General features: G+C 37.7%; 1 protein-coding gene and 1 pseudogene across 2 annotated transcripts in view; one reads left to right on the forward strand and one right to left on the reverse strand.

The window, feature by feature from the left end:
- Window positions 1–18,252, reverse strand: part of Ubr3 (ubiquitin protein ligase E3 component n-recognin 3) — a 141,455-nt gene that overhangs the window by 16,984 nt on the left and 106,219 nt on the right. For both annotated transcript variants that reach the window (XM_090342664.1, XM_090342665.1), the window contains exons 30-32: window positions 9,186–9,271; window positions 4,707–4,812; window positions 1,341–1,444 (exon numbers count right to left, since the gene is read on the reverse strand). In XM_090342664.1, coding sequence (XP_090198790.1) covers window positions 1,341–1,444; window positions 4,707–4,812; window positions 9,186–9,271 — 296 coding nt within the window. The remainder of the gene's footprint in view (window positions 1–1,340; window positions 1,445–4,706; window positions 4,813–9,185; window positions 9,272–18,252) is intronic.
- Window positions 13,389–14,907, forward strand: LOC150056232 (thioredoxin domain-containing protein 9 pseudogene; annotated as a pseudogene).

Below are 18,252 nucleotides of genomic sequence, written 5' to 3' on the forward strand. Positions count from 1 at the left end.
GAAAAAGCATGGAGACACACACACACACACATGGATTTGTAGCTAGTTTAAAAAACTAATTTCAATGAGGTTATTCATGTTTAATATTTATAAATTCACAGATACAACCAAGCCTAAGAAAACCATATACCAAAATAACTAAATTATAAAACGAGGAGTGACTATATGTTTGGTTAGTTTCTTTTGAGTTAATTCAATGTTCTGGAACTAGATAATGATGACAATAGCACATTATGTCACTACAATTTATAACTGTCTAAATGACATACATTCTTACAATTTAAAAATTCAATAATTCACATGCTTGGCATATGTAAGGATTATGTTTGCTTATTTATGGTATTATTGTTACCCTTTACAGACTATCATAATTTACATGAAATATAATATCTATATATAAGATACAGGATCACTTCCTATACAAAGGCATGAAGAGTTTTATTAAATGATTAAGTTGGCCAGGAGTTTGGCCTAGTGGTAGAGTACTTGCTGGCATGCACATACATAGAAAAAAGCCGGAAGTGGTGCTGTGGCTCAAGTGGTAAAGCTCTAGCCTTGAGAAAGCCCAAGGACAGAGCTCAAACCCTAAGTTCAAGGTCCTAGCACTGGCCAAATAAATAAATAAAGATCAAGTTGAAGAACACAAAAAGATGTCTGGGGCCAGGAGTTTGGCCTAGTAGTAGAGTGCTTCCCTAGAATGCACAAAGTCCCAGGTTTGATTCCTTCATACCACATACATAGAAAAAACCCGGAAGTGGTGCTGAGGCTCAAGTGGTAGAGCTCTAGCCTTGAGAAAGTCGAAGGACAGTGCTCAGGTCCCAATTTTTTGTTTGTTTGTTTTGCCAATTGTGGGGCTTGAACTCAGGGCCTGAGCACTGTCCTTGGCCTTTTCTCAAGACTAGAGCTCTACCACTTGTGCCACAGCACCATTTCCGGCTTTTTTCTATATATGTGGTATCGAGGAATCAAACCTGGTCTTCGTGCATGCTAGTTAAGCACTCTACCACTAGGCCAAACTCCCAGCCCCCCAGTTTTTTCTTTATATGTGGTACTAAGGAATTGAACTCAGTATAGCTAGGTAAGCATTCTAACACTAGGCCACACGCCTATTTTAACTATTTTAAGAAAATAGTTTCCAGTGTATTTGCCCATATGGCTCACTAAAAAGCTACAAAGTATAAATTTTACAAGGAAAAAAATGCTTTTATTTCACTGTCATTTTTTAAATTATAACTAATAGAAAAATGTTATCTATTACAAAGTAATTGTCAGAATCGACCTTCTCTTTGTCCTTATAATTTCCTTAAAATAATCTATGAATCTGAATTATAAAGACCCACCTTTGCTCAATGGTTGAGGCATCATTAAGATCTGGATGAGTAAAAGGGATGTTACATCATGGTAAAGAATTGGAACTTCAGGCTGCTGTTCTTCATTTCCCAGCCTAAAAGAACAGAACATACCTGATTTAGATAAAACTGTATACTTCTTCAATCAATTTTATATTTCATATACACATCTATGAAACAGAAAAAACTTAAGAAAATAAGAAATCTCAGCTTAGAGTTTGGCCTAGTGGTAGAGACCTTGCCTAGCATTCATGAAGACCCAGGTTCAATTCCTCGGTACCATATACACAGAAAAGGCTTGAAGTGGTTCTGTGGCTCAAGTGGTAGAGCACTAGCCTTGAAAAGAGCCCAAGGACAGTGCTCAGGCTCTGAATTCAAGCCTCACGACTAACAAAAAAAAAAATGAGAAATCTCAAAGGGTTCGGGGTCATATTTTTTAACCTAGAAATATAATTATCTACATACTAAATTTTTCTATAATCATCTACATATTGCATTTTTCTAATTTGAAAAAATTACACAAAAATTTTTATTAAGGCTTACTAAAGCTAACAACTGAGAGATAACTTGACTGTAAGTTTTTCCTATTTTGGGCCAGGAGTTTGGCCTGGTGGTAGAGTATTTGCCTTGCATGCATGAAGACCTGGGTTCAATTCCTCAGTATCACATACATAGAAAAAGCTAGACGTGGTGCGCTGCGGCTCAAGTAGTATAGCTCTAGCCTTGAGAAAGCCCAAGGACAGTGCTCAGGCCCTGAGCTCAAGCCCTGGAGAAGCAAAAAAAAAAAAAAAAAAGTTCTTCCTATTGCTTAAGATTATAGAAATATTTTAAATGGAAGAAAATAAGCTTTTACTATAAATGGAGTCATTTATAGGACATAGCACAAACCAAGCATGAAAGAATAAATGCAGCCATGTACTGGTGGCTAATGCCTGTAATCCTAGCTACTCAAGAGGCTGAGTTTAGAGGATCATGGTTCAATGCCAGCCTGGACACAAAAGTCCATGAGCCTTTTATCTCCCAATTAACCACAAAAAAATTGGAAGTAGAGCTGTGTCTCAAGAGGTAAAGCAGCAGCCTTGAGCTGAAGAGCTCAGGAACAGTGCCTAGGCCCAGAGTTCAAGCCCCATGACCTACAAAAATAAAATAAAAAAAAAATAAATAAATGTCCACATTCATTTTAAAAGGCAGGTAACAGTATGCAAATCATATTGCAAAAGAATTGCTAATATCTCTTACTAAGATAATGTTTCCACTTATGGCTAGCATAAAAATCATTTACAAAGCTTAAAAAAAAAGTTTTCAATAACCAAAGCAGAACTCAAAATACACTATAAAACACTAAGTAGTAAACCTTAGGACCATGTAACAGTATGAAAACAAATAACATTTACTCTAAAGTATTTTCTCTGTGTGTGCTTGTGCACAGTCCCTGAACTTTTTGCCCAAGGCTAGTGCTCTTCCACTTGAGTCACAGCTCCACCTTTGGCTTTTTTTAGTGGTTAATTGTAGACAAGAGTTTCATGGACTTTCTTGCCCAGGCTAGTTTTGAACCTCAATCCTTAGATCTCAGCCTCCTGAGTAGCTAGGATAACAGGTAGAAACTGCAGACACCCAGACAGACAGACGTGGGGGGGGGGGGTTGAATGTATGCAGAGCCTAACCCACTCAAGGCAAGTCCTCTATCAGTAAGCAACAAACTGAACAGAACCCTAGAAGGTTAATTTTTTGTTGTTATAGGTTTGATTTTTTTTTTTTTTGGTGGGTCATTGGGCTTCAACATGGGGTCTGGGTGCTGTCCCTGGGCTCTGCAGTTCAAAGCTGTTCCTCTACCCTGGGTCTGTTTTTAATTGGAGATACAAGTCTCACAGTCTTTAGTGCCTAGGCTGGCTTTGACCCATGATCCTCAGACCTCAGTCTCCTGAGTAGCTAGGATTACAGGTGTAAGCCACCTTGCCTGGCTCAGGTTTGATTTTTAACATCACAGAAGAGAAATGATCATGAATCTCTAGAAATGACTAAATTTTGAAGCTATACTTCTGACTAGACTTGGAATAAGTAAAAATTTTCAATTCTTATTAGGTTTGATTTAACAAGTTACTAAAAAGAGACTAGACACAATAATAAATAAACCAATTCTTATTGATGTGGAACACATAACTGCCAGAGGAAGACAGCTTGTTATCCGCAAAGATCTTTTTGTGTATGTGTGGTAATGGGGTCTGCATTTATGAAATTATACTTGCTATACCACTTGAGTCAGATCCCCAGCACTTTACCTGTTTTGTCTATTTTTCAGACAGGAACTTCTACACAGCTGGGATTGTAGATGGGAACCACATATACTGGTTGAAATGGAGACTCACTAACTTTTTGCTTAGAACCACAAAATCCTCCCAATATCCCCCTCCTACGTAGCTAGATTTCATTTTCAGTCTTAAGCCACTGTACCCAACTGAGTTTGTCTTCCTCACCAAGACTATGAATCTTACTACCTTGCCTCTCTAGCCTCTGTTGCCTTTATAAGCTCAAAGCTGAAAGACAGTGAGAGACAGAGAAACAGAGAGAACTGGAGATAAAATGGGAAGAAGGAGAGGTCAGGAAAGTAGAGAGAAAAAACAAGAGATAGGAGAAAGAAGAGAGGAAAGAGATTCCAAGCTCTAAGAAAGGCCAGGCAAGAAGGTAGATTAGAAACATTTACCAGTTTGACTCCATAAATCAGAAGAGTAGGATAACAGGGAGGGAATATATTCTGAAGAAGGAAAGCACTGAGAATCAAAAAAGAGGTAGTATGATGGCAGAAAAATTTCAAGAAATCAACAGAGAAAAGCATCAAATAATTCCAAGCCAGTTACTGGCTTCCCAGGTGTGAGATGGGAAGATAAAGATGCCGCAAGAAGGTAAAACAGATAGCCCTAACAACAGAGGAACAATTCTATCTGCAATAAGAACTCCTCCCATAAGTCTTAAAAACTGTAGGAGAGACTCATCTCCAATTAACCACCCAAATCTGGAAGTGGCGCTGTGGCTGAAGCAGTAGAGTGCTAGGCTTGAGCTGAAGAGCTCAGGGACAGCACTGAGGTCCAGTCAAGCACCATGACAGACCAAAAAGAAGTATATCATATGTATAGTAAAATATGTTCAAAATGAACACATATCAAAAAGCAAGAATATTACCTGGTAATAATTTTCAGGTAAATTTTTACAGAGACTATTATGTAAACTGTTTCAATTCTATTATTTACATGATTGATTTTGACATGTTCATGTGAAAATTTCAATGCAGTTTTTATATTTAGCAACTTTTATTTTTAAAAAAGGATGTCTAGCTCATTTTAATCCTCCAGTAATACTTACTGTGAATTCATATCTTCTACTAACTGGGTGAGTTTTTTCCAGGGATTATACTCAGAGTCGATAGTATATAGACGCATGTGCAAAGCTAATACGTGGAACAGCTGGTCTGAATAAATGGAAGAAAAGCTTAATTAGGAAGTTCACATATTTCTTCTACAACAAAATTCTTTCAAAAGTGCTAGTTATTTCATAAGGAAATATCCCAAACTTGATATTGCAATTCAGAGCAATTCTATTAGAGGAATTCTGAAATATACATCTGAATGATTTCTACTGAAATCTCAAGTGTCACTATATTAAAACTTAATCCAAGAATTGCTTGGTTTTTTCACCATCTGATGTCACAAAAGTTTCACTTTTTTTCTTCTTTTTTTGCCAGTCCTGGGCTTGGGCTTAGGGCCTGAGCACTGTCCTTGGACTTTCTCAAGGCTAGAGCTCTACCACTTGAGCCTCAACACCACTTCCAGCTTTTTTCTATGTATGTGGAACCGAGGAATCGAACCTGGGTCTTCATGCATGCTAGGCAAGCACTCTACCACTAGGCCAAACTCCTAGCCCCTAAGTTTCACTTTTCTGCAATATATTACTTTTTATTTTTGGCTATAAATAACAAGGATTAAGTTAAAGCAGTGTGTCACAGAAACTCAAAAGATAATTGCAAATCAAAAGTCAAGTTCTACAAAATCAGACAATACTTATTGATATATAGGCGAAGTAAAATCATAGAACTAGGGGGAAACGATGGTTCAATGACCTATTGCTATCACATATACTACTCATCAAAACTACACCAACTAACTATTCAGGAGGCTGACATCTGAGGATCAAGGTTCAAAGCCAGCCTGGGAACTAAAGGCCTTGAGACTCTTATCTCTAATTAATCACTAGAAAATGGGAAGTAGGGCTATGGCTCAGTGGGTAGGGCAATACCTTGAGCTGAAGAGCTTAGGGACAGTGCCCAGGCCCAGAGTTCAAGCCCCCTGACCACCACCCCCACCCCCCAAAAACAACCTACAGCAAATTTTGTTTCTCTGAGCAAATAACTTAAACTCTTCTTCATGATTAATTTATCCCAGATCCTTGGGAAACCATAGTTAAGACACAAATGGCCAGCATATGATCAAAACACATGTTCCAAGGACTAGGTAATCCCAGTTACTAAAGAGGCACAGATGGCAGGATCAAGGTTTAGGGCCAAAAGGTTGGGAAGACCATATCTCCAATTAAAGCCAATGTCCCGTACATCTCTGACATTTCAGTTATCTGAGAGGTAATGTAAGGGTGAGATTTGCATAAAAACAAACTAAAATGCAAAAGGACCTTGGGAACAGCTCCAGTAAGCATGAAGCCTAGAGTTTTATCCCCCCTCAGGACAGAGGGTCCATTCTGTAGGGCACAATAGAAAAAAAACAACAACTTTTTTTTGGAGGGGTGGGGGTGTATCATGGGTGCTGTCCCTGAGCTCTTTAGCTCGAGGCTCTGGTTTTCTAGTTAACTGGAGATAAGAATCTTATGGACTTTTGTTCGCAGGATGGCATTGAACCACGATCCTCAGATCTCAGCTCCTGAGGAGCTAGGCTTACAGGCCTGAGCCACCAGCATCCAGCTAAGAAAATACATTTTAAAAACTATTTTGTTGTTAGACTGAGATTTGACTTAGTACATGACACTTGCTCATAGGCTGGTGCTCTACCAACTGAGCCACACCTCCAGTCCCACATTTTAAAATCTGGTATTTCTCCTATTTTACCTCTTATTGATGAGTCAATATAAAACCTAAACCCTAAGGTACATTTTTTCAGCTTTCTAAATGACTAACATTTGGTTACTTACTACATGATAAACACTATGTTAATAGCTACTTTGCATTACTTATCTCAATTTTCACAAAATTGAGTAGTAGGCAGCTATTATTTCTTCTCTTTTCTTCCCCCCCTCTTTTTCTTCCCCAGTCTTCTTTCTTTCTTCCCCTCTGCCAGTTCTGGGGTTTGCTCTTAGGGCCGTATATGTGGTCAGTTTGCTTACTTGACTGCTCCTTTACCAATTGAGCCAGCTTTTTGATACAGCTTTTTGATAGTTATTTTGGAGATAGGAGTCTTTTTTTTTTTGCCAGTCCTGGGCTTGAGCTCAGGGCCTGAGCACTGTCCTTGGACTTTCTCAAGGCTAGAGCTCTACCACTTGAGCCTCAGCACCACTTCCGGCTTTTTTCTATGTATGTGGTACCGAGGAATCGAACCCGGGTCTTCATGCATGCTAGGCAAGCACTTTAACCACTAGGCCAAACTCCCGGCCCTGGAGATGGGAGTCTTAACAGACTTTTCTGCCTGAACTAGCTGTGAGCAAAGATACTCTGGGTATCAACCTCCTGAGTAGCTCAAAACACCGTATTAGCTACTAGCAACTGGTTCTACCTAATTTTTTATTTTTTTTTAACCAGTCCTGGGGCTTGAACTCAGGGCCTGAGCATTGTCCTTGGGCTTTCTCAAGGCTAGAGCTCTACCACTTGAGCCACAACACCACTTCGGGCATTTTCTATGTATGTGGTACCGAGGAATTGAACTGGGTCTTTATGATGGTAGGCAAGCACTCTACCACTAGGCTAAACTCCCAGACTGAACCTTGTTTTTAAAATATGCTTTCCCTTTTTTTCCCATAGATTATACTGACAACATAGTAAGTTTTAGCAGAAGAGTTACATGATGAGATTATACAATAGTAACAATTATTTTATTTTAATTCAATTATATATAGAAGCTTTATTTACTAAGTACAAAGTTTATCATTTAAAAAAAGGGGGGGGGGCGCCTTAAAGATTAAAACCTGAAATTGTTTAACAGGCCAAATTCTTCCAATAGAAAAACATTTTCTTGGCCAGCAATGTGGACTAGTGGTAGAGTACATGCCTAGCATGCATGAATAACTGGGTTCAATTCCCTGCTACCACATATATAGAAAGTGGTGCTGTGGCTCAAGTGGTAGAGTCCTAGCCTTGAGAAAGCTCAAGGACAGTGCCAAGGCCCTGAGTTCAAGCCCGAGGGCTGACAAAAAAAAGAAAAAGAAAACCATTACCTCTTGTTGCAAGATAGGGGAGTTTTGCATTCCTTTGCAGTGCTAACTGGAGCAAAAAGATCTTTATCATTTTCAAGATGAAAATCAATTATCTTCCTCTTCCTGATTTAATCAGATGCTTGGAAGTTAACCTATTTTACATTGAAACCAGGGCAGCCATCATAGAAGTAATGCTGATTATTCTGCTTTCTTAGCCTCTTAAGAATTTGACATATAAAAAGAAAACTTCTTGTATTTCCTCCTTGAGGAAATAGGCTCATTTGCTACTTCATCAATACCTATCACTTGAATAAATAAACAATATATTAGCTTAATAAAGTATCTCTTAATAAAAAGTTAAGAGTATTTTTTATATTAGCTTGGTCCTATATCTGTTGCTAACCAAACAAACAGCATTTGTCAGAGTACATACCAATTTAAAATTCTCTCACCTATCTTCCCAAGTCTCATTCAATACTATGTCTACCAAAAACCTCACTGATTCTATTAAATAGATATGAACCCAAACTTCCCAATCACCAAGTGTATCATCCATAACACAGAACACCTTCTATCTTAAAACTATCTCAAAACAGAACTATCTGCTAAATACATGGTACTAATACTGCCTAGTTATGAAGGAATCTAGAGTTTTAACCCAGGAATCAACAGCTGTACTAAATGTGGAAGTTCACAAAAATGGCCCTCAGCAGACCCAAAGGGAATCAGTCAGCAAACTGGTGAGAAATAAAGTAGAACTTGCATGCAGAGAGACTTCAGAACATGCCTGGTGGAGCGGCCCAAAAGAATAATAGGATTCACAGTTAAAGTTGGTAAAACAAAGTAAAAAAGCAATAATTACAAGACGGTAGAGTCCAGAAAGATCAGCAAGTCCAGAAAGAGAGAAGAGCATGCAGTAGAGTATCTTTAGTTAAGCTCATACTCATAGACGTTCTGTTTCCTTTAGGATACTTAAGACTAGGTACACACCTTATATAACTGAATTTTTAAAAACTGATAAATTTTTATGCCCCAGAATTATATTGATCTAGTGTAAATTTTTATCAAAAGACCTAAATATTCTAAAAGCTCTTTTTCTTAGGATGAGCAGCCATTTAAAATATATGTTGCTATAAAAACTTCATATAGGGGCCGGGAGTTTAGCCTAGTGGCAGAGTGCTTGCCTAGCATGCACGAAGACCCGGGTTCGATTCCTCGGTACCACATACATAGAAAAAAGCCGGAAGTGGTGCTGAGGCTCAAGTGGTAGAGCTCTAGCCTTGAGAAAGTCCAAGGGCAGGGTTCATGCCCTGAGCTCAAATCCAGGGCTGGCAAAAAAAAAAAAACTTCATGTAACACAATTTGAAAATAATTGGACTATATATGCTTCCAAAATGAGATATTTTTATATTTAGCATTATTTATACTTACTCAAACAAGACCTTTTGCCAGCTGCGCTTGCACCACCTGAACATAGATTGCCTCCTCGATGAATTAATTCCAGTTCCAAATTTGTTCTGTAGGTAAAGCATTACAGCATATCTATTGTTAGACTAAAGAAATATTTTTAAGTTGCTTTATTGACATATCTAATTCAATCTATGTAAAAAAAATCTTCAACTTTATTATTTGCAAAAACGGTTTGTATGGCATCAATGATTATCTTATTTTACATAATATTTAGATATAATAATTTTACAGCCTTACTTATGTTCATTTTTTTTCTTTGATAGTTGTGGGGCTTGAACTCAGGGCCTGAGCACTGTCCTTGGACTTTCTCAAGGCTAGAGCTCTACCACTTGAGCCTCAGCACCACTTCCAGCTTTTTCTATGTATATGGTACCAAGGAATCAAACCCGGGTCTTCGTGAATGCTAGGCAAGCACTCTACCACTAGTTCAAACTCCCTTATATTTATACCTGCAAAAATGTGTAAATGCTTTTCACATAATTGTTGCAAAGTACCACTGTTGGCAAAGACAAAACACCAGGCATTCTGCTATAAGAAATGTGCAGCATATTTCATTAACCTGCATATTAATCCGATTTAAAAATATGTACTACAACTGTCAGCCACTGGGTTGACAGGTACTGTCATAAAAACCTAAAGACATATCCATATTTCTAACAGAGTAATGGTTACAACTCATTGGAGCTCAGGTGGTAAGTGGAAATTAGCATTAAGAAAGAAACCACTGCCAGGCACTGGTGGTTCATGCCTGTAATCCTAGCTACTCAGGAGGCTAAGATCGGAGGATCATGGTTCACAGCCAGACCAAGCAGTTAATTCCATAAGATTCATCTTCAATAAACTATTCAAAAAAGCCAGAAGTAATGCTGTGGTTCAAGTGGTAGAAAAAGCACTTTCATAGAGCAAAAGAACCTCAGATACAGTGCCCAAGCCCTGAGTTCAGGCCCCAGAACTGGGGAGGGGAGGAGGGAGGGAATGAGCAAGAGGGAGAGAGAGGGCAGAGACAGGGAGAGAGTGGGAGAAAGAGGAAGGGGGGGGAGGAAGAGGGAGGAAGAGAGGGAAAGAGAAGGAGAAAGTGGAGAGAGGAGGGAGGGAGGGAGGGGAGAGAGAAAGAGAGAGAGAGAAACAGAGAGACAGAGACAGAGACAGACAGACAGACAGACAGAGACAGAAACAGACAGACAGACAGAGACAGAAACAGACAGACAGACAGACAGACAGACAGACAGACAGACTAGAAGAGAGACAGGGAGAAAGACAGAGAGAAAGAGACAGAGACAGAGTGAACCACTAATATCAAAGTAACATGAACAATACTTTTTTTTTGCCAGTCCTGGAGCTTAAACTTGGGGCCTGGGCACTGTCCTTGGACATGTTTTCCTCAAAGCTAGCACTCTGCCATTTGAGCCACAGCACCACTTCCAACTTTTTCTGTGTATGTGATACAGAGGAATGAAACCCAGAGCTTCATGCATACTACAGGGAGCATTCTACCACTAGGCTACACACCTGACTAAAAATACTTTATTAATAGCAGTCTCTAAGTCTCTACATATCTACATATATTTATTAAAGTCTCTATATTTATTAAAATATACTGTGTAAATATAGGCTTTGCTAAACATCAATACTATTCATAAAGATATGAAATTATAAGATACTTAGCAATCACTGGCTTATAGGATGACAATAATTAACATTTCAAAAGGCAAACTAAAGAGGAATCTAGATATTTAATTTAAAAAACAATAAAAGAATTATTGTGCCAAATAAAAAATTCTGAGTAAGCCAGGCGCAGTGCTTCACTCCTGTAATTCTAGCTACTTGGGAGGCTGAGATCTGAGGATCACGGTTCAAAGCCAGCCCAGGCACTAAAGTCTGTGAGACCAGAAGCGGCGCTGTGGCTCAAGGGATAGGGCAGTAGCCTTGAGTTGAAGAGCTCAGAGACAATGCCCAGTCCCAGAGTTCAAGCCCAAGACCAAAAGAAAAATCTGAGTCACTGTCATCTTTATCAACTTAACCATCATTATTTTAACAATGGAAACGGAATTAACTAGTTTATGCCCAAGATACACATTTGTCACTAGTAATAACTATCCACCCCTCTTTAAAAAAAAAAAAAAGGCATGTAAAGGAGAATAACGGGCAAGAGAACTGATTGGAGTGATTGTATATATGCTAAGAAATGTCTCAATAAATATTTCCTTGTATGGCTAATGTATGCTAATAACAGTAATAATATAAATCTTTGGACAAAAACAAATAGTTTCAAGATTACTCTTTACAAGTAAATTCAAGAGAAACTATCATTTTATTTAAAACTATTTTATAATAAACGACTTTTGAATGTGTTTTGAAAATAAAGCATTCCTGAAATATTTTCATATTTACTTTTTAAAATATTAATATTCCTAAGTCTGTACATTGCTACCTATTTCTAAAGGAACACTTTAATCTTCTCAGAGGGAGTAAAAAGCAATTTAACACTGATAATGTTCCTGCTCAGAGCTCCATCTGCTTGCTGCTGATAAGGGCATCTGTGTGACAAGGGAATTTTCCACCCTTCAGGCAAGTTACATTGCTCACTGAACTTCTAAAAACCTACCAGCAAGGAAGCAGGGACAAGGATTTCATATTAGTGGACAGAAAGCGAGCAGAGACCAGCATGTGTTCCTTCATCAAGGGAATATTAATGAGATCAATACATTTTGTTTTCACAAATCTTCTGTTGCCTAATGTGTAGAAAAAAATTAATGGCTATATTCTCTTTTATGAAAACTAAGATTTCCTAGATAGTACTTTTAAAAGTGCTAACCAAAAACATGAACAATTTGTATAAATGAACGTCAGAACTGCAATGCCAACTTTTACTCTGCCTTATTTGCAAGAATATTTAACAAAATAAAAGAACAATTCAATCACCAAATATAAGAATGACACATATTACTAAGAATTTCATTTTGAAGGATACTTGAAATCAAACTATAAATTCTGACTTATTTTAGATTATGGCTGGAAGATTTCTTGTGCGAAACTTCCAATTACAAACAAAATACCAATTACAAACAAATCTAACAGGTCTCATCATTTATGTTTAAGATTCAATAAGTTTGAGATTATTAGCATTCACTGTTTTATTATTAGCATTTACTGTTTTAACTGAATTAGAAGTGACATATTATATTCTGATAAGCAAAAGAGGATAGTGAATCATAGTGGAATTGGAAGGAAAGAAGCACAAATAGACAGAGACAAGATGAAAGTAGCAGTTCCGATCTTGTCCCTAGCTCCATGGAAAGATGAGCAGAAGACAACCAGATGGCCCAGTGACAGTCTCATAACTGGAACTACAAGACATTTTTTCACAAGTCACTATAAGCCAATGACTTGTCAAAAATAGAAAGCCGGCCATAGCCAAGAGAAATTTTACTGTTCCCTTTAAACTAACAAGTTTATGGCAAGATTCCATCCTGAAAGATAGTCTGAAACATTTAGATAGACTGAAACATTCTGTGGGCTTGAAAACAAGGATCAGTCCTGACTCATAGTTTTGGTACAACCTTCCAGTGTTGGGTAAGAAAGGTCACAAAAGGTGGTTTAGAAGAGGAATCAAGTCTGATGTGATTCACAGAGAAACAAACAGATGAATAGTGTAGTAGTAGCAGGTCCAATGATACAAGGACCCAACTTATCTGATAAGGAGTGAATCCTATCACTTGAGATTCAGGGCAGAAACAAAGCACCAAAGTGCAGCTGACATAGTATTCAACCTCTAGAGCTTTCTGCCAGCATGTGTTAACTGCTAGATGGCTACTCAAAAAATAGTAAGCCCATATCCTATTAATCAGGTGATTAAAGCATCCTCCCCACCACATGGAGGTATACTGCTAGGCAAGGCCAGAAAGCACTAAGATCAGCACCCAGAAAATATATCCTAATGTAAGTTTTCCTGCCGAAGTGTATTTCATGGCTTAGAGCCTCGGCTTTCCAAATCATGTGATAACCAGTCTCCTACCCCCAAGACTGAGGTAATCACTAAGCAAGGACTGAAAGCATTAAGGCCCACAACCACGCAAAGTATCTCAGAGTGTATAAATTGCCAAGCCAATCGGAGGGACCCAAGCCCTCTGAACTAAGAAGTCTTCTACCACAGGGAAGTGAACCATGAGGCAGCAGGTGCTGGCTACCAGGCTAGTCAAGAGGGTAACACGTCCAAACTTCTCAATCAGTAGTAGACTTTTACAGCCTCATCCTCATCACAGAGAAATAAAGTGCTGAATAGAGCCAGTCTGAAAGAATTGAGACCAGCAGGCTGAGAGAACAGTTCTCTCAGTTTTCCCCCAACAAGTGAATAATCAAGTGTTCTGTTGTGGCCACACTCTCACGTATTTGGGAATCACTTTGAAGTATATATAGTTGCTGTCCCTGGGATCACAAAATGAGAGCTTTGTGGATTAAGGAACAAATAGTCCATCCCACAGAAGCTGTAAAGAGAACCTCAAATAAGAAAACAAAGCCATCTGTTTAAAAAAACAACAACAACAACTCCTCAATCAGAGTTTACCTCAATCTGGGGAGAGCTTGGGACCAAACTCAGTACAATGAGCACTGATATAAATAGATGGCACGCATCCATATGCTTATGCTTATCCAGTCATGAGAAATGTCTTAACCTATCCATACTCTCAGAACATTTAGAATATTGAACAAGTATAAGTGATTAAAACTTCCACTTGGTGAGCTGCTGCTTCCTTACTGCTTGGACATTCAAGAGAGCTCAGTACGAAGACTGAGGGGTAACATTTAAAAGATGAGTGATAGCCAGGCTTAGGACTGTAATCCTAGCTACTGAGGAGGTTGAGATTTGAAGAATGAGGTTCAAAGCTAGCCCAGGCAAGGAAGTCCATGAAACTCTCATATCCAATAAACTACTCAGAAAAGGCTGGAATTAGTGCTGTGGCTCAAGTGGTACGAAGCTAGCCTTGAGCAAAAGAAGCTCAAACAGTGCCAAGGATCTGAGTTCAATCCCCAAGACTGACAAAAAATAAATAAAAACAGTGTTTGACTCATGTCTTGAGATGTTTTCAAAAGTCCTGGAAAACTAGTTACTTCAGATTACCAAACTGGCGGAAGATCATCTGGATTCTGAAATTCAGACACTGGTTCAGATGGATGAAGATGAATTGGAATGCATCAAAGGAAAGAGACTTGAGACATCAAGGAATGGCTTTGTAAAGGACATAGCAAATCCAGAGAAATCCCTAGTGAGACAGACTTTTTCCAAGAAGTCAGAGAAAAAAAAGCAGTTTACCATTTCTACAAAGATACTACATTCAAGTGTAAAATACTAAGCAGACATTTGGTGTTACTGTCCAAGAAGTATCTTTAAACCAGTTTTTGAAGGTGAATATGGAAAAAGCACCTTTCCTTTCAGAGATACTGCATATCAATCCAAGAAATATCTTTAAACCAATTTTTGAAGCTGAATATGGAAAAAGTACCTTTCCTTTCAGAGATACTGCATTTCAAAGTCAAGCCAACTCTAGAACTGGCAGAAGACGAGAAGACACAAGATTATGTTGTTGGATTTATCAAACTAGGAAATACAGATGACATCATCATAGAAACTTTAGAATGGAGACTTTACTTGGCTGTTCCAATACTTTTTTTTAATTTTTTTTGACCTGTCCTGGGGCTTGAATTCAGGACCTTGGTGCAGTTGCTGAATCTCTTTGCTCAAGGCTAACCTTATACCTCTTTTTTTTTTTTTAACCTTATACCTCTTTTGAGCCACAACTCTAACATTTAGGGAAGTTAACTGGAGGTAAAAACCTCACAGACTTTCCTACCACGCCTAGTTTTGAACCATTATCCTCAGATCTCGGGCTCCAGAGTAACTAGGATTACAGATTTAAGCTTTTCTGATATTCTTGATTAACCTTTAGCCAAAGGTTAATTTAAAATCCTATCCAGTTGATAATTTTAGAGAGGATTTTCATATATTACCACATTAATAAAATTAAAACCTGTATGGGGGCCAGGAGTTAGGCCTAGTGGTAGAATGCTTGCCTAACATGCCTGAAAACATGGGTTTGATTTCTTAGTACCACATACATAGAAAAAGCCAGAAAAGGCTGGGATTTTGGCCTAGTGGTAGAGTGATTGACTAGCATGCACGAAGACCAGGGTTCTATTCCTTGGTACTATATACATAGAAAAAAAGCTGGAAATGATGCTGTGGCTCACGTGGTAGAGCTCTAGCCTTGAGAAAGCCTAAGCACAGTACTCAAGCCCTGAGTTCAAGGCCCAGGACTGACCAAAAAAAATTATTAAAACTTGTTGGCAAATAGCTGGGTGCAGTGGCTCACACTTGTAATTCTAGCTACTCAGGAGTCTGACATCTGAGGATCAAGGTTCAAAGCCAGCCCAGACACAAAACAACCTGAGACTTATCTCCAATTAGCCTCTAGAAAACAGGAAGTGGGGCTTGGCTGAAGGGTAGTACAGTAGCCTTGAGCTGAAGAGCTCAGGGACAGCATGCCCAGGTCTAGTTGAAGCCCCATGACAAAAAATAAAAAAATAAAAAAATAAAAATAAAAACAAAACTTGTTGGCTAAGATGTAGTTTTTCAAAAAGCAACATTTTGCTTTGGTCTTGTTCTTTGTTTTGTCTTGACAAGTCATACTGTATAGCCCAAGCTGTTCATGAACTCAAAATCCTCTTGTCTCTGCCTCCTGAGTGCTTTGATTGCAGGCATGTGACGCTACATTTAACTTTAAGAAAACTGTACTTGTTAAAACACTACATTAGCATGATCTTGCAGCAAATTCAGATTTACAAAAAAAAAAAAAAAAAAAAAACAGTCGGAGTATACCTGAACATTTTCAACATTAAAAAAGAAAAACCTTCCACTTTGTATAATTAATATATACTAACAAAAAATAATCATATATTTTATATAAAATCAATGATTCAGAGTATTTATTATGCTAAATATTTACTTAAATGTTTAAGCTGCTATTTTAATGTGACCCTTTCAGAAATAGTTATTTTTCTAACCATATAATTTATGAAATAATTTACATGTTAGACATAAAACTTAGTACACTGTCTTGACAAAGTTATAAACTTATTTAAATAAGGCTTAAAACACACTTCTCTTCACATCTTAATACTTGAGACTAATTATTGATTTCTTTCTTTTTTAACAATTAGCTAAAACTTAGGGCACTGTAACCTCATTGAGAAAAAGTTTCAGTATCCTGATTAATTCCAAAGGATAAGAAGTCTTTCAAGTGTTACACTTTCATTTTCAGAATCATTGTCTTACTAAGTTGGGTGGAGATCAAAGAAAGATAAGGATAGCATATTTTCTATTTCTACTAGCTACTTAGGAGAAGGAGAACAAGAGGATCATAGTTTGAAGCCAAGCAGAGCACAAAAGTTCGTAAGATGCCTTCTCATCCAACAGTTGGAGGTAGCTGACATGTCTTTATCATCTTATCTATGGGAAGCTAATATCCGAGGTATCATCATTACAGGCCAGCCAAGATAGAGAAATGCTTAAGACTCTATCTCAGGGACGACTGGTGTGGCAACAACACATCTGTCAACCCAGCTACAAGAAGAGGCCTATAGGCAATCACAGTCTGGGTATACGCCTATGCAGGAAGCAAAACCCAACGTCAAAAATAACCAGAGCAAAACAGGGCAAGGAATACTTTTTGGCAGTACAGTGCCTGTCTAGAAAGTACAAGACCCTGAGTTTCAACCTCAGTAACACATATACAAATGCACACATACACAGACAAACACAATTATAATTGTCTAGGAATATGCAAATTAAAAAGTAACTGTCTAAACCCTTAGTATTTTCTATATCAATTTATGTCCAGGATTACTTGTATTTTGTACTTTTATACCTAACACTACTGCTCATTGTATTAAGCTAAAACTTGCATATTGTAATTTTTCTAAGTCTGGTATCATTTTTTTCTGTAATCTAAAAGCTAGATGTACTTCATTTACCTTTCTGTTACAGTCTGTTCCAGAACAGTCATAACACATTGTATGCAAAATATCACCTATGAAAGCTGACTGCAAAAGAACAAACAAACAAAAAAAAAGATGATAAGGGACCAGTTGCAAGTGATGCACGGCTGTAATCCTACTCAGGATGCTGAGATCTGAGGATCTCGGTTCAAAGCTAGCCAAGGCAGGAAAGTCCCGGAGACTTATTTCTAACTAAACAAGATAAAACAGGAAGTAATCCTGTGGCTCAAAGTGGTAGAGTTCTAGATTTGAGCAAAAAGAGCTCACGAAAAGCACCCAGGCCAAGTCCCATAATCAACAACAATCAATCAACCAATCAATAAGGTAATAATTTAAAAACAAAAACACTGAATCTTGACTCAAGATGAATAACACGCCTACTCTACCACTAACTATAGAAATCCTCTAAATATTAATACTACTGTTCTACTTGGCCTAAACATGAAGTTCAAAATCATCTAGGGGTCTATATTATCAAGGTGTCTAGAACGTGTTTAAAAGTATGCATCTCTCCTACTTTCTTGTTTATGGTTCTCCATTTCCACTCAATTTTTAAGTTGTCTAAAATTCCTATCAACATTTATTGCTTAGCTTTAAACAGCTACTCAATCAGAAAAATCATTCCTAATCTGAACAGTAAGAAACAGCCTGCTACCTTGATCCTTCTATTCACAGCTTAATTTCTAGCTTATTCCTTATCTGCCTTCCTAACCACCTGCTACTTTCTAGAATATCACTACATCTTTCACAATAGTAAAGCAAACAAAAATAAGTCCCACTTATCATTTTTTTCATAAATTAAAAAGATTTAACATAACATTTTAGTTCTTAGTACTATCACTTTTGATAGGACTTCATCATATATAATACTCACATAAGAAGCAGTATCTTCCAAAATACTAATAAACATTTCGACACATGGTCTATAATGATCAATAATTTTCAAATAGTCCAGTCATATAAATTTAAATTTAAA

The sequence above is a fragment of the Megascapheus bottae genome, chromosome 12, assembly GCF_031878675.1.
Source record: "Megascapheus bottae isolate mThoBot1 chromosome 12, mThoBot2.hap1, whole genome shotgun sequence".
NCBI lineage: Eukaryota > Metazoa > Chordata > Mammalia > Rodentia > Geomyidae > Megascapheus > Megascapheus bottae.